This window comes from Chenopodium quinoa, unplaced genomic scaffold, assembly GCF_001683475.1.
Source record: "Chenopodium quinoa cultivar QQ74 unplaced genomic scaffold, ASM168347v1, whole genome shotgun sequence".
NCBI classification, from domain to species: Eukaryota; Viridiplantae; Streptophyta; class Magnoliopsida; order Caryophyllales; family Amaranthaceae; genus Chenopodium; species Chenopodium quinoa.
In genome coordinates this window covers 854,687-875,806 of record NW_018745030.1, presented here as the reverse complement: position 1 = coordinate 875,806, position 21,120 = coordinate 854,687, and the positions used below count along the sequence as shown (strand labels likewise).

General features: G+C 35.9%; 3 protein-coding genes across 8 annotated transcripts; 2 read left to right on the top strand and 1 right to left on the bottom strand.

The window, feature by feature from the left end:
- Window positions 1-1,102: 1,102 nt before the first annotated feature.
- LOC110709128 (probable protein kinase At2g41970) lies at window positions 1,103-6,102 on the bottom strand. Of its 3 annotated transcripts, XM_021887347.1 has the most exons (5): window positions 5,758-6,102; window positions 5,548-5,622; window positions 1,966-2,629; window positions 1,754-1,880; window positions 1,103-1,653 (listed from the first exon to the last, which is right to left on the bottom strand). In XM_021887347.1, exons 3-5 carry the CDS (start codon window positions 2,017-2,019, stop codon window positions 1,253-1,255), a joined length of 582 nt encoding a protein of 193 aa, XP_021743039.1. In that variant the 5' UTR covers window positions 2,020-2,629; window positions 5,548-5,622; window positions 5,758-6,102; the 3' UTR covers window positions 1,103-1,252. The 3 variants fall into 3 exon arrangements, with proteins under 3 accessions (XP_021743039.1, XP_021743041.1, XP_021743040.1); XM_021887349.1 differs by lacking the exons at window positions 5,548-5,622; window positions 5,758-6,102 and adding an exon at window positions 4,766-5,495; XM_021887348.1 differs by lacking the exons at window positions 5,548-5,622; window positions 5,758-6,102 and adding an exon at window positions 3,923-4,739.
- A 132-nt stretch (window positions 6,103-6,234) lies between these two features.
- On the top strand, window positions 6,235-20,393 carry LOC110709127. Of its 4 annotated transcripts, none has more exons than XM_021887343.1 (20): window positions 6,235-6,620; window positions 7,303-7,377; window positions 7,976-8,592; window positions 8,692-8,782; window positions 8,872-9,207; window positions 9,289-10,176; window positions 10,270-14,162; window positions 14,283-14,460; window positions 14,537-14,594; window positions 14,703-14,830; window positions 15,174-15,285; window positions 17,079-17,249; window positions 17,557-17,824; window positions 17,946-18,042; window positions 18,133-18,260; window positions 18,340-18,418; window positions 18,490-18,601; window positions 18,717-18,895; window positions 18,991-19,111; window positions 19,386-20,393. In XM_021887343.1, exons 13-20 carry the CDS (start codon window positions 17,566-17,568, stop codon window positions 20,028-20,030), a joined length of 1,620 nt encoding a protein of 539 aa, XP_021743035.1. In that variant the 5' UTR covers window positions 6,235-6,620; window positions 7,303-7,377; window positions 7,976-8,592; window positions 8,692-8,782; window positions 8,872-9,207; window positions 9,289-10,176; window positions 10,270-14,162; window positions 14,283-14,460; window positions 14,537-14,594; window positions 14,703-14,830; window positions 15,174-15,285; window positions 17,079-17,249; window positions 17,557-17,565; the 3' UTR covers window positions 20,031-20,393. The 4 variants fall into 4 exon arrangements, with proteins under 4 accessions (XP_021743035.1, XP_021743037.1, XP_021743036.1 ...); XM_021887345.1 differs by having other exon boundaries at window positions 6,235-6,922; XM_021887344.1 differs by lacking the exon at window positions 14,537-14,594.
- Window positions 12,055-13,173, top strand: LOC110709098. Its single transcript, XM_021887313.1, has one exon. The coding sequence runs from the start codon at window positions 12,055-12,057 to the stop codon at window positions 13,171-13,173; it is 1,119 nt and encodes a 372-aa protein (XP_021743005.1).
- Window positions 20,394-21,120: the final 727 nt, after the last annotated feature.

Here is a 21,120-nt window from a genome sequence, read left to right as displayed (position 1 = left end):
TAATAAAACAATAAAATAAAAAGGGTTTGGGCTGAAATTAAAAACTATGCTTTGACTAAACATTAAGACTGATTCATGGACTATTCAAAAAAATGAATTTAATTAAATACGATTTTTTAAGCACTTTCGGGATTTAATACTGAACTCGGCCAATAATGGCGGTGAAAGGTTGTTCATCATCGGGTTTGGTTTTGGGGAGACATTTTTAGGTGTCTACAATTATTCGTATACTTTAGAGGTAATTTGATTTACTTCAATGATATTTTAATTTACTTTTTAGCATTGTTTATTTATTTTACAGTAATTATGATTTAGTTTTGACATATTTTGCTCTATTTTTGATTTCTTTTAATAGTTATTTTGATTTACTTTAGGGATATATTAATTTACATTTCTTGTTTTTCTACTTCAATGATATTTTGATTAACTTTTTAGAATTTACTTTAGATTAATTGTGATTTACTTGTGACATATTTTGCTCTACTTTTGATTAAACCTTTACATTGAGCTTCATATACTTCTTTCTCATAACTTGATTCATTTTGTGAGGATATTTACATCAACAATTCAGAAATATTGTGCTATTTCCAAGTTTTCATAGTGTCATTACTCATAAAAAGCCAATCAATTGTTCGTACACATCAAGCTAATTTGATTTACTTTTTGGTTATTTTGGTTTACTTCTGAGGTATTTTGTATAACTTTAGAGTGTTTGATCCCTAACCCTACAAAAGTTCATCACTTTATTCCTAGCTTGATATACTCACTCTTTTGTAGTTATTACTTTTGAGCTACAATGATTTACTTTTAAGATGATTTGGTTTACTATTGAGGTGTTTTTAGTTATTTTTAGACACAACCTATGTAGGAATCGAACCTACATCTCCTATGCATTTGCATAGTGCTCTACCATTTTGAGCTAATAGGTTTTAGTATACTTAGTGCATGCAATAATTTGAAACATAAAAATATGACACATGATTCCTTGTATACTTAGCAATTTATATCCTAAGTGTATAGTTATTTGCCCCGTCATTGCATACATGTTTATTGAAACAAACAAGAAAGGTTCAATTCCTCAAAGCACTAGTGAGTTAAAATATGTCATTAAAGGTTTTGTCTGTCAATATTGATCCAATTAATTATACAATAGTTATCATCATAAGGAGTTCTGTCTAATATTAAACACAATCCTGGTTTCTCAATCATCTTTGACATAGCTTATCCTAGTTCCCTGGAAAGGAGTCCAGTCCTAGTGATCTTTATTGCGCCAAAAATTAAGCACTATTCTACTACCAATTAAGAGATGAGTAAAATGATAGGAATAAGCCATGATATATACTAGATTTTTCATGATGGAAAGGGAAAGGGGGGCATACTCAAGGGCATGGTAACCAAATGTTCCCAGGACTCTAGTTGAGTGCAAACGAGCTGCTATTTTTGAAGAAGCACTTGTTAGGTTGAGGTCAACTATATTTGACAAGAAATCATCGAACAACAGGACATTGCTACATCTAACATCTCTGTGAACAATAGAAGGCTGCACCTTCTCATGCAGGTACTCTAGACCTTTTGCAGCTCCAAAGGCAATTTTTACTCTTTGTGCCCATGTTAGAGTAGGCCCTGGTGCTGCACCTTGTACTCCTTTCCTTCCTGTACAAGGCATCAAAGATGATTTGATTACAAAAATTGCAAACTATTCTAATGCCAATTTAAAAGACGAGTAAGATGATCGGATTAAGAGATGGAATACCATGTAATACATAATGTAAAGAGCCCATTGTTGCGTACTGATAGATCAATATTCTGTTAAATTGTTCCAAACAATAACCCATAAGCTCCGTAAAATGCTCATGCTTTAGTCTTGAAACAATCGACAACTGCAATGAGCCACCACTTATCAGAAAACAAGAACAAAATTCCTAAAAATATAAAACCATACTGTGTAGAAAAAATGTAACATACATGAGCTGCAAAGTCGGATAGTGTAGTGGATGACTTATGTGGCCCTTGACTCATTATGATGAATCAAGTAGGAACTTGGTATGGAGTTAGTATAGGAAACGGAATGGAAACAAATTAGGAGGGGAAAGGGTAACAATTAGTGTTACCCTTACTAGTTGTTTGGTACATCAAAGGAAACGGAAACAATTATCACCATTCCGTTTCCTCTTGTTTGGTATAACAAACGGAAACGAAAAATAAGAATGAATAATACAATATTGTCTATGCTCATATTTTACGGGTAAAAAAAAAATAAAAAAATAACCTAGATAAAAAATATTGTCTATGCTACATATTTTACGATAAAAAAAAACAATATATATATAAAGCAAAGTTGGCACTCATTAATTATCCAAACATTGACTAATAATATGTCCATCATCATATGAATAATCCCAACACATAACTTGTATTGCTCAAGTGTCCGAATTAGTAGAATTCACATCATCTTCTTCATCACTCTCGACAATCAATGGTTGCTTATCAATCTCTTGATCAATACCTTCTATGGCATCAACGAATGACTTACTTAAATCTCCGGTAGCTTTGTCTTTTGCGTATATCTCTGAAGAGTTTCATAGTGAATGAATGGGACTCCAAACAACCCTTTAGCTTTCTTATGAGTCTGCCATATAAGAGAATGCAACAAGTCAAAACATGAAAAGTCATATAAACAATGAGCATGTTAAATTCCTAAAGTATAGGCAAGTCAAATACTGCAGATTGCTTAATTTTACATGTCCCTATATTATCATCACCTCTGAGAAATCAATAGACAAGGAAACAGAAGACAATAATGCAACAAACAATTCAACAATATCGTTTTCTTAGAACCAAGCCTCAGGATTGAACAAAGATATAAAGCTTACTGGAATTAATATTTACTTAAATAAAATCTAATTCCTTTGACTGAGAGCTACTTAACATAGCAAAAAGATATTTTTTGAGCTCCTGCTTTTAAGGTTAACTTCTTGTGCACTTGGATAATAGTTGTAACAGAGAATTGCATATTTAGGAATTAGCTAATTTGTTACCATAAAAGATAAAGAGTAGGAAGTTAAAAAAAAAAAAAAGAAAGGTGTCTGCTAACTCTAAGCTACTGTTCTGTTACTACCAACTGATTGCCATCTTCAGTCATTTTTTATGCTAGCTGTAGCCTGTAAGCATATAAGGATTAGCTCTTCAATCAGTGTCAAAAATAGGAAATGATGCTAAAGTATCACAATAAGGTTTTAATGAAGTTAAAAAAGGATGTGAACAACTTTACAATATGATAAAATATTGTATCAGGCATTTAAATTTCTAGAGTTCTGTTCACGCCCAAACACTCCAGGTTATAGCAAAGAAAGCACATGCTCAAGGATTTTATCCTGCTTTCCTATATTAGAGCCTATAAATGATCAAGCCAATAAAGCCTCTAAACTCATGTGACATAGACGTGTATTTAACAAAGAACTCAAAAGGACAATTCCAATCAAGTCACTGAGTCAATATCTGAACAAAGGGTGGTAATGGAGGGTAAGAACAAGATACCAGCCACTGTATGACAACTTGCAAACAACTAGGTGATTCATAGAGTTCCGATGATAACAACAGATACAGCTACAGACTCGCAGTCTCAATAGATACAAGTCATCTCTACAATAGTCTAAGATGCAACGATAGACATATTAACAGGTCTGATATCAGCTGAAAAAGCTTCTTAATTAAGTATTAGAGGGACAACTAGATAAGCTAAGAAAAAAAGCTGGACAAGGTTTCTACTCATTAGTGGAATGGAAGCAGCCTACTATAGAGGGTGCAGACTACATATGAACTCAGGTTCATATGAACAACAGCAGTTCTAGAGATTGGCCTTAAATAGCATTACAATCTTCAAAAGAAGAAAAAAATGAACAAAGAGGAATGAAATAATAACCATTGAAATAACTAGTTGTATTTGTTTAAGCTTTTTCTTCCTTATGGAACGCATAAGTCGAGGCATTGTAGAAACCTTGAAAAATCAGTCCAAAAAATGTACAATAGTATCAATATATTACCCATCAAAAACCATTAAAATACAAGAAACAGAAAATAAATCGCAATTGAACCCGATAAATAGCAAAACAACAGCAATCAACAAAGAATGCTCCACATGTGGATAAATTTAAAATATTTCAATACATAGCAGGATTTTTTTTATGCCATATTTCATGCTTTCGATTTCCATCAATAGTACATCATTTGACAAGTTGACAGGGAATAACATAAACCCTCACAATCCTAATCGTATGAGCGAAATTAGTAGTCAATAATTCATAAGCTAAAGCTAACTGGTTAAATAATCTGGGTAAGTAATCAGGCAGTAGCAGAGTATTTCGATTCAGAATATGGGTAAGTAATCTAGTCATGTTTCTCTTATAAGCAAATAAACCAAAATCATGGGAAAAAATTTGGGAGGAAACACATTATAACCAGCAATTATAGGCAAAAATAGCAATATAAACCATCAAATTCAGCAGAAAATCAACAAACGAGAAGAGAAAATGTTAACAAACAAGCAAGTCACTAATGTAATGAAATCGAACCGATGTTGTGAAATCGAAATTGATATCAACGAACAACCTTAGAAATTGATATCATATTAACAATCTATGTACTACAAACAATCTGAGATAAAAAAAATAATAAAAATACAAACAATCAAACTGAAAATTATACAAATTTCAACACAAATTCAAAATCAAGGGTTTATCTAACAAAAAATTGATAAAAAACAAACCTGTGATGGTTAAGATTATTGATTTCTGGAGATTTGAGCTAGGAAATTGATCAAATTGAGCAAAATCTGGAGATTCGATCCATCAAACTTGGGAATTTTTCGGAAAATTATGGAATGAGAGGAGAGAGAAAGAGTAAAAGTTGTGTTTTTTTGGGTTTGAGGAAAGAAACGTGAATCGTTTTCGCAATTTTTGCAACGGAAACAAATGGGTGGAATGGGTTACCACCAAGTAACGGAATTTGTTACTTTACTCATTAACCAAACATATTCTAATGGAAACGATAATCTGATTCCGTTTCCACCCCTATAAAAAACCCATACCAAACACCCCCTAAATGTATAAAGGTATCACTCCCACCTCCCAACCAAATAGGAACTAAATGATGAATCAAGTTGTAACATTTTGGTTCTTGATTTCAGAAGTAGTAAAAGGAGATTTTTAATTCTATTTACTCTTACAAATATTTGATTTACTTTTAACTTATTTTATATCTACTTTTATAAGGCTATACCCCTCTATAGTACATAGATAGATAATCATCTCTCTAAAAAGTACATAATCAATACCCAAAATTCAATAATAAAAAAAATATATGCAGGAAAAAAAAAAGACAAATTCAAGCAAGAAAATCTTACAAGTACTCCTCATAATTCATAAATTTACACAAAAATCAATAACAATAATAATTGAATAATCATACAAAATTAATTCTCAAGTAATTGTTAATTACTTCAATTGTTTAGCTAAAATTAATATCAAAATTATAAAATGCAAAAAATACCTGGATTTGAGCTTGATATATTATTGTCGCTGAAGAAAGTGCACTTGAGAAACCGGATGAACTCCAAAATTGTAGCTAACAAAATAAAATTAAACTTCGGCAATTATAATTTTGCGATAAATCAAATAAAAAAACAGTTCAAAATCAATAATTTTCTAAGATTATCACAACTGTATAAATTTAGCATAAATTAAAATTTTGAAATTATACCTAGTTTTTTAACCTCTCAACAAGTAATTTCATTCTAAAAATCGAGTGAAAATCAATGAAGAATTTTGTCAGTGGAAGAAATTAACATACGAGAAAGAAATTTATGGCAGTTTTTGAGAAGAATCAATGGAGACTTTTAGCAAAATTGGTGTGAGGAGAGAGAAAATGCTTTATGAGATTGGAAATGGTCACTGAGGTTGAAGAGAGAGAAAAGTACGCTTGTTCCATTTGGTGGAATTCATCTTTGTTTGAAATAATCACGGTCGTTCATCAAGCGCGAATTTGAGGTTAATCTGATGGTTGAAATTAGTTCTTAGTTCCTATTAAGGATTGGTTCTCATTATATATATATATATATATATATGATCGAAGCTGAACTGAACTAAAATAAACTGAAATTAAGCTGAAGTGAACCTTAGGGATAGTTGAATGATGATGTAGTGTTATATCGATGTAAGAAGAGATACACGTAGCACAAACTATCAATCAATATCAAAATAAAAAATATCTATAGACCTTACAAAACATGCAAAAGTTTTCACTGTTCTTATGAATAGTTCCATGTGGTGCTATTACAATGACACCCTTACATTTAATGATTTGTCGGATTTGCCCTTCCTTAGCTATGTGCATTTGCTTGCCATTTGTAGCGGAGGAGACAGCTGGTCTTCATATCCTTCTTTGGTTGCCAGCTAAGGTGTCCTTGTTTCTTGTAGGAATTGCTTTCCGAGGTTCGTTTGGTTGTCCGCTGTGGTGTTAGCTTTGGGTCTTCTCTTTTGTCGGTTGGGTTTCCGCGTTGTTGGTCTGAATGATGAGGTTTGGAGGGGAAATGTTTGGTTTGGCGTGTTGTTCAAGAGTGTCTGGTATGGTTTTTTTCTCTTTTTTTCTGGAAAATTGTTGGCTCTCAGCTTTGTTTCGGTTGCATGTTAGCTTAGGACTAGAATTAGTGTTTGGCTTTTCTAGGAATGGACTGCCTTACTTGGGCACTACTTCAGTGTCCTGTTATAGGAATTAAAAAAAGACTTGGGGATGACTTTGTTGTACTTGGTTTCTGGGGTTTATCAATGGCGGTGGACTGTTTCGCCGTAGTCTATATACAGTTCAGTTGGATTACCTTTGGGTGTGGGTGACCTTAGTTTCCTGTGCTGAAGTCTTTCTTTCGGAGGTTGTTCTTTGTTGGCTTGACATTATATTACCTGTTGTGCATTTTATATATGTGTATACGGATCGTATTTCGGATTTACTGACAAATCGAACTCTATAGAATCTCACTATGTGTACATGGATTGTATTTCGGATTTGCTGCCAAATCGAACCTTAAATTCAAAATAGCTAATTACATAGAGTTACAATGCGTTTTCCAGTGTCATTGGTGCTCCCATCCTTATGACACTGGATTGGCATGTGGTATTGATTTAATTCCTGTTGTGTTATTTGGAGTGGTAACAAATGAAGTGTGGATTTGGGTTTTTAAACCAGGTGGCATATCAACTGGTTATTGGTTGACTTCAAATGTTCTTATTTTTACTTTTTGTGGGGTTCCAGGATTGTTGATAGAATTGTTTGTGCTTCTGTTGCTGGACCTTGGTTTGTTCTGGTATGTTTGGAAGACTTTTCAAGGTAATTCCTGTTCCTTAGAAGTTGTTCTGTGGCTTTGGAGTTTCTTTTTTATGCTATGTTGTTTTGTTCTGATTTTCTTGGTCTCGGTTAGACGCAATCATTACATTGTTTTGTGCATCTTCTTTACCTGTGATGCTGCTTTTGTACAGCGTGTGTGGTATTTGGAGTGTGATTTTATATGCTTTCAGCTCATTATAGTATTCATAGAATTGGTAAAAGAAATGCTCTGGGTGATTGATTGTTTGTTCTTTTCTCATTCCTTGTGAAGGGATATTGAGGTAGTTTGTAGGTAAGTTACTTTTTTGACGTAGACCTGGAAAATCTAGGCTGTACTTGGGTCTTCAGAGAAAAGTGGCTGCTTCATTATTGTAGCCTACTATTCGCACGGTTGTTCAGTTCTATAGTGAAATTATCGGGTATTATGTATAGGATTTTTGTGTTTTCATTTAGGATTTCTTTTAGGTTAGTATAAACACGGAACGAATTCTATCTTCCTTTTGGTCGTCTTTTGGATAGGATCCAGTTGTCTTACTTGGAAGAAGAATGAGTGTTTTGCTCTTCATGGTTTTTGTCCTGAACATTGATTTTGCCATTACAGGTTATGGCTAGACGATCGAACAGAGTTTGTGTTCCTTTTCAACCTATTTTGGAAAAGGTTGTTGCTTGGTTGCAGTTTCCATCTCCGGTATATGGATTTATAGATGTTGCTAAGAATAATGTCTTTGTACGGGTTAATAGGCCAAACTCCCGTACAAAGTTCATCTTTTATGGTGGAGATGCTGCTACGGTTGAAGAGTCTCGTGAAAGAGCAGCGCACAAGGCTGTGAAAAGATTAGTCTTCCAGATTCGAGTGATGTAGTTGCTTTGTAGCTCGATTTGTCCTACTATTGATGTCTGTTTTAGGATGCAGGAAATAGCCAGTATTATGTACCTTTTGGTTTTTGCTGATGTACTGAATCGAACTACTTTGATGTACTGGCTGTTATGGCTTTTTTATAATGAAAGCACTTGGTGTTTGTAGTATGCCTTGTGTTTTTTCACGTTGCGTTGTTTACTTCTTTTCTTGTAATCGTTCAGGTGGATGCCTTTCTTTATCATTTTTTTTCCCTGTCTGGTTTCTGATGCGAAAACTATTACAGGTCTTGTCTACGAAAGGTGTTGCGAAACTCTGTAGCCTTCCACCTTTGATATCCTCTTCTAGAACTGTGAGAATGGGTATTGTCTTTGTTAGAAAATTCTGTGCTATAATTTGTTTGATACAGCTGAATTCTGAATTGTCTCTTCTTTTGGCTGCTTTACTTTCTTGTTTGCTAGATTGCCGTTATGGCATACCTGAGCTATCTAAAAAAAGATGCAGTAGACTAAATAAGACTGCACAAAGGACATCACAGTCAGCATTTGCTAGGTATACATATCTATTAGAGGTTGATTGGTTAGGATGAGTGGCTCTTGCATTTGGAATCGGTTTGTTAAAGAGTTTACCTTTAAATGTAGCCCGTGCTCATCGGCAAATCAGTTTGCTCCTGCACAGCCTCCACAGCGCCGTACATCAAAGAGGCAGAAGTGTATACAGGAAATGGCTATGCCAAATTTCAATAGTTACACTGTATTCGTTGTCTAGTTGCTATTATGTTTATCTTTGTTGTATTGATGAACGATTTTTCCTTTTTCCCTCTTATTGGTTGTACCTTCAGATTGCTGCATTCCTAGGGGTGCTTATTCGGTCTTTGTGGTATAGATACCATAATATAATACGTATTTCGTGCAGTGTTCCAGAAGTAGGAATACGTGTCCTTTCTAAGAAACAAAAAACCCCATCTATTGTACAAGGTAACTGATTCTGTCAGTTTTGGGAATGTCCTATTATGGCTTAGCATCTTATAGGTCTTTTTTTTTTTTTGTGTTGTATAGCATTAGATATTCTTGGTGCTGCTATGGATCGGCAGTTGCCGGCGGAGCCTTTCAAACTGTCTATGCCCTTTTCGTGTGGCAAATGCGGTGCAAAAAAATTTATGTTTGAATCCTTGCACTTTTGCTGTGGGAATGGAGACATCACGATTGCTGCTACTGAGTATCCCCCTGAACTTGTTTATTTATTTACTTCGAAGGATGAAGGCGCTGTGCATTTTAGAAAGTATGCTAGGCTGTACAACAACTTGTTCGCATTTAGTTCACTTGGGGGTCATTATTATGCGAACACGTACAAAGGGATTTATCTTTTCAAGTTGCACGGGAAAATGTATCATTTTGTCCCAGATTTATTGCCTGCCGATGACAATCCAAAGTATCTCCAATTATATTTCTATGATGGTCAACATGAATCAGAAAGTAGGGTTGGTTGTTTCCCTGAAATTAGAGAAGATATAATTAGCATTCTGATGCAGGTATCTGAACAAAATCCCTATGCTGTATTCTTCCGGAATTTAAGGGACAGGGTCATTCATGCAGATACAAGAATTATTTTAAATCAGGCCTTGGTTCTTGATCATCGTGTTTATAATGCTCCTGATGTTGATGAAGGTGCTGCTATCTGGCCGGAGAGTTCTTCGTCTAGCCAAAGCTTGGGTCCTCATATATTAGTTAGTGGACGCTCTGATGAATCTCATCGAATATATCATAATTATGGCTGCTATGATCCGCTTCAGTATCCTTTGTTATTTCCTCGCGGTGAATGTGGGTGGACTCAAGGGCTTAAAAAAAATTCTCACCCGTCTCGGAGCACAGCAGATTTTGTTCCAGATCCTATAATGTCTTGTGCTGTTCATACTGCAACAGGTTTATTGGAACAGGAAGAAACCCGTACAGATTCTAAAACTTATTCTTCGTGCTTTACATTAGGTGCCCTTCTACTGTTGTCCCCTTTAAATACTGTGTTTCGTATCTTAATTGCAGGTGCAAAAAGAAAGAACACTAAAGCTGACAAGTTCATTTCTGCTAGAGAGTATTATGCCTACTGATTACAAATCAGGCCTAATAATATGTTGTTGCGAGCGGGTAGGTGTTTTCAGCAATACATAGTGGATATGTATGTGAAGATTGAAAATACAAGGCTTGATTATTTCTGAAATAATCAAGACACCATAAGAGCTGATCTATATAAAGGTATTCTTGATTCACTGGATTCAGGGGAGACTCTTGGCCAAAATGTTGGCCGTAGAGTTAAACTACCTCCTACTTATATTGGTGGTCCTCGTGATATGAAGAAGCGGTATTTAAATGCTATGGCTTTGGTACAGAGATTTGGGAAGCCAGATCTTTTCGTAACAATCACTTGTAATGCTAATTGGCCTGAAATAAAAGCCGAACTAGCTGCTGGTGAGGCGGCACAAGACAGACCTGATTTGGTTGCTAGGATTTTTAGAGCAAAATTGCTAGCATTGAAAAAAGAAATCATGGAGAATAAGATTTTCGGGGAAGTTGCTGCATTGGTGTATGTGGTCGAGTTCCAGAAAAGAGGGTTGCCACATGCTCATTTTCTTATTATTCTGAAACCTGCATATAAGCTCAAGTGCCCTTTTGACTATGATCGATTTGTTTGTGCTGAAATACCTGCTCAAACCAATGGCATCCTAAGAAGAATTGTGTTGGCGCATATGATGCATGGTCCTTGTGGCGTGCTTAATCCGGATTGTCCATGTATGAAGAAAGCTGGCGTGAAACGCTGTTGTAAGAACAAATACCCTAAGCAATTTTGCAATGAAACAACAAATAATAAGGATGGATATCCTATCTACCGCAGGAGAGACACTAGGGAGCAGGTCACCATAAGAAATGCACAATTAGACAATCAGTGGGTTATTCCCTATAACCCTTATCTATCGATGCTATTTGATTGCCACTTGAATGTTAAGGTGTGTTCGACCATTAAGGCAGTAAAGTATCTGTACAAGTATGTCTATAAGGGCCATGATAAGATTTCCTATAATGTTGTTGCTTCTGATGGTGAAACTGTAGATGAAATTCATCGATATCAATCGGGTAGATGGGTATCTCCTTGTGAAGCTGCATGGAGAATATTCAGCTTTGACCTATTCGAAATGTATCCTTCTGTTTTGCTTTTACAGGTCCATTTGCCATAAATGGAAACAAAGAGTGCAAAACAGGATTTCAGTTGGCCGCTTGGCATTTGTGTTTCCTGCAGAAGGGGAACGGTTCTTTCTTAGACTCCTATTGTTGAATGTAAGAAGTCCTAGGTCTTTTGAAGATTTGCATATTGTTGATGGCTGTTTGTATTCAACCTTTCAGGAAGCTGCTCTAAAACGAGGCCTTATAGAAGATGATGACACAGCCAATTCGATGATGGCTGAAGCATGTGAAACTCATATGCCTGCTGCTTTGCGTCGCCTGTTTGCAACAGTGTTAATTTTTTTCCAACCAAGAGATCCTGCTGCTTTATGGAATACTTATTATCCTTTTCTTGCTGAGGATTACTCTCACAGGTTTCCAAATCAGCTTGTGAGAATACAGCAGCTTACTGTTCGTGTAGTTGAACAACATCTGGAAGCCATGGGAAAATCCCTTGCCTATTTTGGTCTAGAGGAATTAGTATCACGGGTTAGTGATGAGTTTAGGCGTACAAAGGATATTATAGATGCTCTTGATGCGCCAATCCCGCAAGAGTGCTTAAGTTGTCGTTCATAGTTAAACTCTGCACAGAATGCTGCTTTCGAATGTATAATGGAACATGTCCTGCCGCAAAAACCTGGTGCTTTCTTTATTGATGGTCCAGGAGGTACGGGAAAAACGTTTCTCTACAATGCTCTATATGCAGAAATTCGACAACTGAACAAGATTGTTTTGCCTACTGCTACATCGGTAATAGCTGCAGCTAACATTCCTTCAGGGAGAACTGCTCATTTGCGGTTCAAAATCCCGATTGATGATGAGGGTTCACTGGCATGCGATGTTCCAAAACAAGGGAGTTTAGCTGCATTGTTAAAGGAAACCGCTCTAATAATATGGGATGAGGCTTCTATGGCTAAAAAACAAAATGTTGAATCCTTAGATCTTTTATTGCAGGATATTTGTGGAAATAAGGTAGTGTTTGGAGGGAAAGTAGTTGTTTTGGGAGGAGATTTCCGACAAGTGTTGCCAGTGGTCCCACGTAAGACAATGAATGAAGCAGTAGAGGCAAGTATTGTCACTTCTTATCTGTGGCCTAGATTTGTGAAATTTAGGCTGACAGAAAATATCAGGGCACGGGAAGACCCAGGATATGCTTCTTTTTTGCTTGGTTTGGGAAATGGCGAACTGCAGCAAATAGAAAACGCTTTTGTCAACCTACCGGAACATGTTGTACAATGCACAGATGACTTTACAGACTTAGTTGCCACTGTTACAGAAACAACATTTCTAGAAATTGGCCGTGGCTACTTTGACAGTGAGGTTTTCACAAGAAAGGCGATTCTGACACCCATGAATGATGATGTGGATGGTATAAACACATTCATGATCGAGAAATTCCCTGGCTGTGCTGTGACTTACAAGAGTTTTGATGCTGTTGTTAATGATACATGCAGTATATATCCTAAGAATTTATTAACAAGCTGTGCCCAGGTGGTGAGTCCTCATGAGCTTGTGCTAAAGGAAAACTGCCCAGTGATACTGCTAAGGAATTTGCTTCCATCTTCAGGTCTTTGCAACGGTACAAGGTTAATTTGCAGGAAGTTTTTTCCGAATGTCATTCAGTGCACTATAGTAGTTGGTCATTACAAGGGAGAGGAAGTTTTTATCCATAGGATTAATTTAAGGCCTTCTAAGTCTGTCAAGTATCCGTTCATGTTTGAACGAAAATAATTTCCTATAAAACTTAGCTTTGCAATGACAATTGACAAATCTCAGGGACAGACTCTTAGCCAAGTATCCATTTATTTACCGCGCCCATGTTTTTCCCATGGGCAGCTTTATGTTGCCCTTTCACGAGCAAAGAAATCAAACGATGTTTGCGTTTTCACTGCAACTGCTGCTAACCAATGTTCTGTTAATGCAGTTAAGAATGTAGTGTCTCATAAACTTCTACAGCTTGCAGGCATTGTTCAGAATGATGTAATGTAGAGTGACCATTACATTGAACTCCTGTAAGCAAACACAGATATACCAGAGTTGCTGATGGTGATTGTTTTTGAATAGAGTGAGGTTCAATTTTTGTTCTGATTTACATGTCAGAGCAGGATTTAATATTACTGATATATGTTTTGGTGTGAATGTAGGCTGCCTTTACACCGGACATTGTAAGTATGTGAATGGACTTTAATTGAAGTACTAATTTAGTATAGCAGTGCATCTCTTTTTTCCTGATTGTGTTTCTGTCCTAGAGAATATGTGCTGCGTGGCTTGTAGATGGCCTTCCTGCATTGTAGCTTATAAAAATATGCTTTCGGCTTATAATTAGGCATTTCGTGCCTTGAATTACATGTATACTTGTACATACTAGGCCTTAGTTTTGGTACACTAGATTAATTGGTCATGATTCTTTTGATCGAGGAATTGATTCCTCTTTTATTTTCTTTTCCTTTTTATTCCTTTTTATCACTCTGCTTTTCCAAGACAGTTAGCTAAATGGTTGAATTCTAACTTGTTATTCCTTTTACATTTGGACCATTAGATTCTTTGGTTACTTTAGACCAAGAGAAGGAGAGCTTGCTCTTTGGGAGCTGGATTCTGATTATTATTTTCATGCTGTAGGTGTCGGAGATGATATCTTCTCAGATAAGCAGTAACATGTCGCCTTTTCACCCAATTTCCTCCTTTCCGTGAAATTAATCTCTTGAATTGGCTGAACTTGTGTATGCTTGCTTTCGTTTGGGCTATAAATATTTTATATTATCTTGGATTATCTACTGTCCTGCATTTTTATTATTGAGAAATGCCTTTATCCAGTATAATCTTGTTGTGCTTTTTTGCAGCTGCATCAATTCTCCAACTGATGTCATTCACTTAGGAGAAAAGATTTCTTTGAACCCTGTGCCTGCTTATAGAGAACACTTTTCAATGATCAAACTGACCTCTTTTCATAAGCTCACTGAGAGGACATGCAGTTTGATAAAAGATGTGAGGTTTCGCTGGAGTGACACTTGATGCAATGTAAGCTTTCTACATTTTCTTTTTTTCATTGTGAGAAAGAAAATTGCTAAAGATGTTATGTTCTTCCTTCTGGCAGAGAACATAGCTCTTCTTGAATTCAAGCTTCCCCGCTCTTTCTGTATCCTCGGATGATGGTGCACGTTCAATTGAATAAAAGTTGATCTTATGAAATTAATGCATTAGCTGCTCTGTTGATCCCATGCATGTCTGATTCCCAAACTTAATTTATACCTTTTGTGCAGAAAGATACAACTCAAAAACCCAAACTGGAATTCCGATTTACAGAAAGATGGACAAAATGAATCTACTTCAAAGGAGGCTTCAAGCACAAACACAAATGGTGTCTCAAAAAATGACACCGTGTCTAATGGTATTTGTGATCAAAATATGCTTTCTCAAGTAGATAAGTGCAATGAAAAGAGTGTCTTCCAAAAGTTCGTAATGTTTTTGTGTGCTTCTAGACCAATTCGATTTTTGAAATAAGATTGACGAATAAATATTATTAGTTGACTGTCAAATCCACATATATGTTTTTGACATTTGACATGCACACGGTGGCTAAATTATTCATGAACTATGAACATTATTGGCTACACACCCTTACTAATCTAGATAACATGATATGGCCTTAGATAAAAGCAAGTACTGCTTTGATACAGACTAAAAAAGTATGGCCTTTGCAGCTAACTGTTTTTTCCTTTCTCTTTGCTTAGGTATCTTGAGATGTCGTCTATGGACGAAAACAATTGCTGGTGTGGTAGAACTTTGCTTGATGATCTTGATGAAAACAGTGATATATACAAGCACTATGCCCAGCTCTGTGAGGTACAATATAACTATGATTTACAAACTTTTCTCATGCTGAAACACCATCAGTCTTTGACTTCTACTTTGTTATGTCAGACTCAGTAATGTCTTCTGGATAAGCTGTCATGAGAAGATATTATTTGGTCCTTATAACTAAGCTTGACAAAATTCCATGACAGTACAAGGATGTATAAGAATGACTTAGGCTCTTTTCTTGTGCCTTAGCATTAGCTGATTTATTAATCTGGATTAGGTGCGCTTGTTAGTCACGCATTGTGGTTAGCCTTTCATCGAATGCTTACTGCCTTTCAATGACAAGAGTCAGTGATGTTAAGCTGTTTACTGTACCTGTTCTTGCAAATGGACAGTTAGTGATGCCTACTTGGAGCATTCTGTCATTAGCTGATAGGTTGTTCTCCCTTTACCTATGCAGAAGCTGCACCCCAAGCTTTGAGCATTTGTATTTACCATACAGGAAGCAACAGAATCAACAAGCAATAGCATTTATCTTCTGCTGAAAGTGTATGCTATACAGTATATTATGCTTTTCTATGCATGCTTGATATAGAAGGCACTCACATTTTTTTTACTCTGGCGTTTACTTGTTTAGTTGGTATATATACTGTACATCGAGTCTATGTTAAAAATCCTTCTGCTGATCAATACTCACTAACGGTTATTTCGACTAATATGTACTGTAAATCGTGTGGCACTTCATATGTTACTAATAGTGTCTTTTGTGATTTTGTTAGGGGTTATTATTTGGGTTATGTATTGCATAGTTTATAAATGGGCTTTGTTAATGTAGCCCATAGAATATAACTATCATTATACTTTTGGTATAACAGATTTGTTAATAGTAGAGTAAAAATGTAGATGCATTTCACCTTGGAGATCACAACTAGCAAGTACAAGTCAAAGTAACTATTCATGGTCAGAAAATTACTTTTATAATAAGAGATGTACTTGCTTTTTGCTTTAGCCACATAAAAGAAAGTCTTTTTTTATTTAAATATGCTTAGTTATATAATAGCCATAATAATTAGGATATTTTTACTTATGCTTTAAGGAAAACATATTAAACTATCCTTAGGTGCTTGCAAGCTGTAATCAAGTAAAAAAGGAAAGCTGATTACTGTTTGCAAACGGTTACTGTTGCAACAAAATACCTAGATCAATTCTCTTTCAGCCTTGACTATAAATACCACATAGGTTGAAGACTTTTGGAGCATCAACTTTATTCTCTTATTTTGCATCCTTAATTGTGGTATATTCTTCTTCTTTCTTGCAAGTTTTAAAGTAGCTTTTACATTACTTGCTGTAACTATCACTCACATTCTTAGCTACTTTTTACAAAAAAATTTGATCAGGATTCCATTTTGAGAAATCTATACCTCGTATTTTTTTTGCTCCTTTTAGTATAATCTAGGACTGCCACTAAGTTCATTTGCATTTGTATATGCTACTATATGCTTATTAAGTTATCTCTATTACAGTAACTGTTGCTCATGCAATATCTCAAACTGATTTGTTCATGAAACTATTCAGTTTGTTTAAACTTCTTTTGCATTCTTCATGCTTAGAACTTGTTTATAGATATTCTGTGAAAAAATCTAACTAATGGAAGAATGGCAACAGATTGTATATCATATTCATGTAACCTACACTAATCACCATACATGCACTTTTATGCTGCCTCATTCTTACACCCTGTGAAGTATAACAAATATACCTGTTAGATTTACATGCAAATCTAAAATATTCCTTACTATAATTCTTTTGCTGACTATTTTGCATTCCATGAATTACAGATCATGAATACACCACCAAGAATGAAGCTTGAACCTGTTTACCTGGATTAACTAACTACTCAAAGTAAGGACTACAAAGTTAAAGTCACTGTCGCTGAAAAGGGAAGAGCTCAACCTTCTCCTAAGAATCCTGGTGTGGTTTTCCAAACAATCATTTTAGAGGATGAAAAGGTATGTGCTTGTTATAAACTTAAATTGTAGAAATATATATAGCATTTGTTTTCTGGTTGCAGTGTTCAATATTGCTTGTTGCAAATATAGTCTCATATACCTAATTTATGAGCTATAAAAGAATCATTATACAAGAGAAAGAGTATACAAATTATGAATAAGAAAACAGCTCTAAAATATTTATGTGTGGGTCTGTTCAGAGTTAGAATTAGGTTCCTTACTTAAGCATGCCTCTATTCCCTGCATAGAGTAGTCTTTTATGTTAAGTGTTCTTCTCCTTAATAAGTATGATATGTATGTTTTTCAGAAAAACAAGATGTGCTGTGCTCTTTTTGGTGATCAGATTGAAGCATATGAAGATGTTCTGAAGCCATCTGGTCAGTACGAAATATCCAAGGCTCCTATAACAGCTGTTGATGAGCAGTACAAATTCAATGAACAAGAACTTCCGTACCAAATGGCCGTTAGACAGCAAACTATTATTAAACTGTTAAATCCAGAAAGTGGACCGCTTGAACCAAAGTATCAGCCACTGTCAAGTATTCCACGATCGCCTGATCCAAATGGAAGATTTGGTAGTGCTTATTAACTATCTTCTTAGAAATATCTACACTTGTACTTGCACCTTTGAAAATGCCATTGAATGCATGCATTTTATTGTGCTCACTTTTAACTTTTTTCCTAAACCAAATATAGTTGGTGTTGTCCTGTTTGTTGAAGAAGCACCGAGACTAATCCCCAATGCACGTGGTCGGGATAGTCCAGTTCGAGAGATTTCTATTACAGATACAAGGTATATATAGTTCTTGAAAAGTTGCGTATTGTATCATTTAGCTAACAACCGAGCCAGACTACTAACACTTATTATTTATTTATGAACCAGCGAAGATCATGCTATGACTATTTCAGCATGGAATGATCTCACTGGGAAACCTTGTGATGCTCTAAGTACTTGGGCTGAAAAATTTAATGTTGTTGGTTTTACTGCCCTCAAGACCCGACACACACGAGGTCAGGTTGCTTGCTATAGTTTACATCTTCTAACTTTCACTGGACATTAAAGAATAACCTTTCTTTTGTTTGGCTACAGGATTCACTCTGAATACAACCATGTCGACCAGAATCATTCTAAATCCCAAAGGAGCACGAGCAGATCTGCTTCGAGAATGGTAAATGTTATATAAAATCATTCTATCAACAAATAAAAATAGGTTAACTAAGGCTTCCTATTTTGTTCCAGGGTTAGCTTATATCAGCATGTATTGCAAGATAGGCAAGAAAGGATTCTGAATGTCAGATACCCAAGCACTGAAAAGAAAGTTGTGACAATAGCTGAGCTGAGAAGTAAAAAGGTCCTCAATTCACTAAACTTATTATACATGGGAAAAGAATTATCATTATACATAGCATTTAGGACAAGTATATATTTGCCTATTTAGTAATACCCTGTTAACAACATTGATGCAGGCAGCTAATGCAACACCAGATGAAGTAGCCTGGATCAAAGTCACAATTCCAGAGGCTGACTTACAGAGAGTAAATGCATACATAGGTTGTCTTGGCTGTGGAAAGCGATCACACCTTGCACTTGGGACTCGCTTCCCTTGCATTTCTTGCAGGAAGGCAGACACTACTGCTGCCCATAAGTATACTTTTAGTCCACAATTTAGTTTTTTAAAAACCTCCATAATTATTATACATAAACTGACATTTTGTTCACCTGACATGTGTACTGTTATAGAGTTACTTTCAAGTTCGAAGCTGTTGATGAGAGTGGGACAATGTCATTTACAACTTTTAACGATGATACGGAGAAACTTTTCCGAAAGACAGCGGCTGAAATTTGGGATATGAAAATCAATGTAAGGAATCCCATCACTGTTATAATCTTTAACGTTGTGCAGTTTTTTTTTTCTAGCTTCGTATATGCTTATGTGAGTATGATCGTTCATCATAATATGCATGCAACAATAATTATAAATCCAAAAAAAAAACAAAAAAGGGGGGGGGGGGATCTGTTTGATTACAGTTCTTTCTGTTACTTAGTCTTTTATTCTACAAAAAAAAAAAGGAAACAACTTTGCCTTCTTCACATGCTATATACTGATTATTTATGCACGGTCATGAACATTATAGGGAAATTTGGAGGCTTTTAGAACTGTACAAGAGAGGCTATCAGCAGAGCCTTTTTTCATTCAAGTAACTCCAACTCTAGAGTTAGCAAGGAATAGTGTTCTGTTATGGACACTGAAATCTGTCGATGTCGAAGGTGCACCAACGAGCAGTGAGGTGCTAGGTTCATCATCTTCTAATATGAACAGACAACAGTTTGCTTCTACAGCTGGTAAGCGACTGCCAGCACCACAAATGTTCGGAGCTGATGTTGCACCAGCTGCCACAGCTAAGGACCATGGTAAAGCACCCGCTGTTCCTAACTTAGAAGGTGATACTGATTACAGTGAGGAGAACACGGAAACAACTGATGAGGTTCTTGCTGAAATAGCCCAATTTCATGAGTTCAAACTAGCTTCCCAAGCATTTGAGACAGATTGCTTTGATGTCCCATTGCAGCCAACAACTAAGGGTATTACAATTTCTGAAGCACCAGCACCAGTGACAGAACTTTCTACATGGGCCACTCTTGGTCGCACTCGAAGCAAAGCTAAGAACAAAGAGCCAATGGCTACTGATGATGCGCAGGAGTCGGATGATGAAGACCAGGGTCCAAGGAAGAAACTCCGAACAGCCCTTTTCAAAGAGAATGCAGAGAAAGACAATTAACAACCAAGAATCACCTTGAAGTCTCCCTACCAGCTTGTATGTGAAGCCAGTTTCAGAAGTATAAGTATTTGCCTCCTTTTGCTTTTAAAATGTTAGAATGAATCAAGTACTATAGTATGGTACATTGCTAGGGTTAAGGTCGGGTATCTTTTGGATGTTTAGAAAGAACATTTTGGACATCGTATGTTCTCTATAAACATCAATTGTATGTACAGCACTAAGCTTTGTAGTAGCAGCTAATCTGCAGTTATGTCTTAGAAAGCCTTCTATTATGTACATAGTACTAGCTAAATAAATATGATGTATTAACTTGTATCCTTAAATCAGGATGCTTATCTATAATATAACTTGGTTATTGTAAACTATTTCTATTAAGCTTTACTTACCATTTCATCTGTAGCCTTTTAAATTAGCAGGCTCAAATGAGCGCTGCACCGTCTAACTTAGATGCATTCTTTGACACTTTTATAATTATTTTTCCCATCCTAATTTCACATTCATTAATGCATGTTTAGTTTCCAGTAATCGCAGACTACATTTTACTTCATATATGTTTAACAACCGTGCCTTTTTTGAGAGTTGTTTGAAATCCTTTCCTTTTGACACTTTTGGTTTCCTTTTGTAGCATGCTGATCCTCATTTTACAGCACAAATCAAGGCAGGAAAACAGCCATGGCTTGCTGCACTCACCTACATTCTGATGCTTTTCAACAAGACATGAACACTGGTAATTCTCTAGCTATTCTTGTTGCATTAATTCATTTTACCTATCAATCCCACTGCCTGGAAACTAATTATGGACAGAGTGATTAATAACCTAGGTCACATGTTGTTATTAACCGAACTGCTGTAAACACTAAAAACAGAACAAAGTTACCGGGAAATAGACTGAGTCGCGGACTATGTCGCTTTCTTTAGAACATTCACGGTACTGCCCTTTAATTTGTGCAAGCAGCTCGTACAACAACCGGATGTTCCCCAGGATAAAACAGCCTTCTTCTATTGTAATTATACCGGTGGAACTGCACAAAACCACCGGGCAACTAAACACCAAAAAAAAGAAATGAAACTGGTCGAGGGTTTTGTTTTT

What these genes read in the sequence shown, in the direction of transcription:
- LOC110709128 (XM_021887347.1), bottom strand. Translation starts at nt 2,019, where the DNA reads ATGAGTCAAGGGCCACATAAGTCATCCACTACACTATCCGACTTTGCA. An exon ending in TATCCGACTTTGCAGCTCAT is followed by an intron (nt 1,881 to 1,965) that starts GTATGTTACATT and finishes GGCTCATTGCAG; the next exon opens with TTGTCGATTGTTTCAAGACT. An exon ending in TTTACATTATGTATTACATG is followed by an intron (nt 1,654 to 1,753) that starts GTATTCCATCTC and finishes TGCCTTGTACAG; the next exon opens with GAAGGAAAGGAGTACAAGGT.
- LOC110709098 (XM_021887313.1), top strand. Translation starts at nt 12,055, where the DNA reads ATGGAACATGTCCTGCCGCAAAAACCTGGTGCTTTCTTTATTGATGGT.
- LOC110709127 (XM_021887344.1), top strand. Translation starts at nt 17,566, where the DNA reads ATGTGCTGTGCTCTTTTTGGTGATCAGATTGAAGCATATGAAGATGTT. An exon ending in TGATCCAAATGGAAGATTTG is followed by an intron (nt 17,825 to 17,945) that starts GTAGTGCTTATT and finishes AACCAAATATAG; the next exon opens with TTGGTGTTGTCCTGTTTGTT. An exon ending in TTTGGGATATGAAAATCAAT is followed by an intron (nt 19,112 to 19,385) that starts GTAAGGAATCCC and finishes TGAACATTATAG; the next exon opens with GGAAATTTGGAGGCTTTTAG.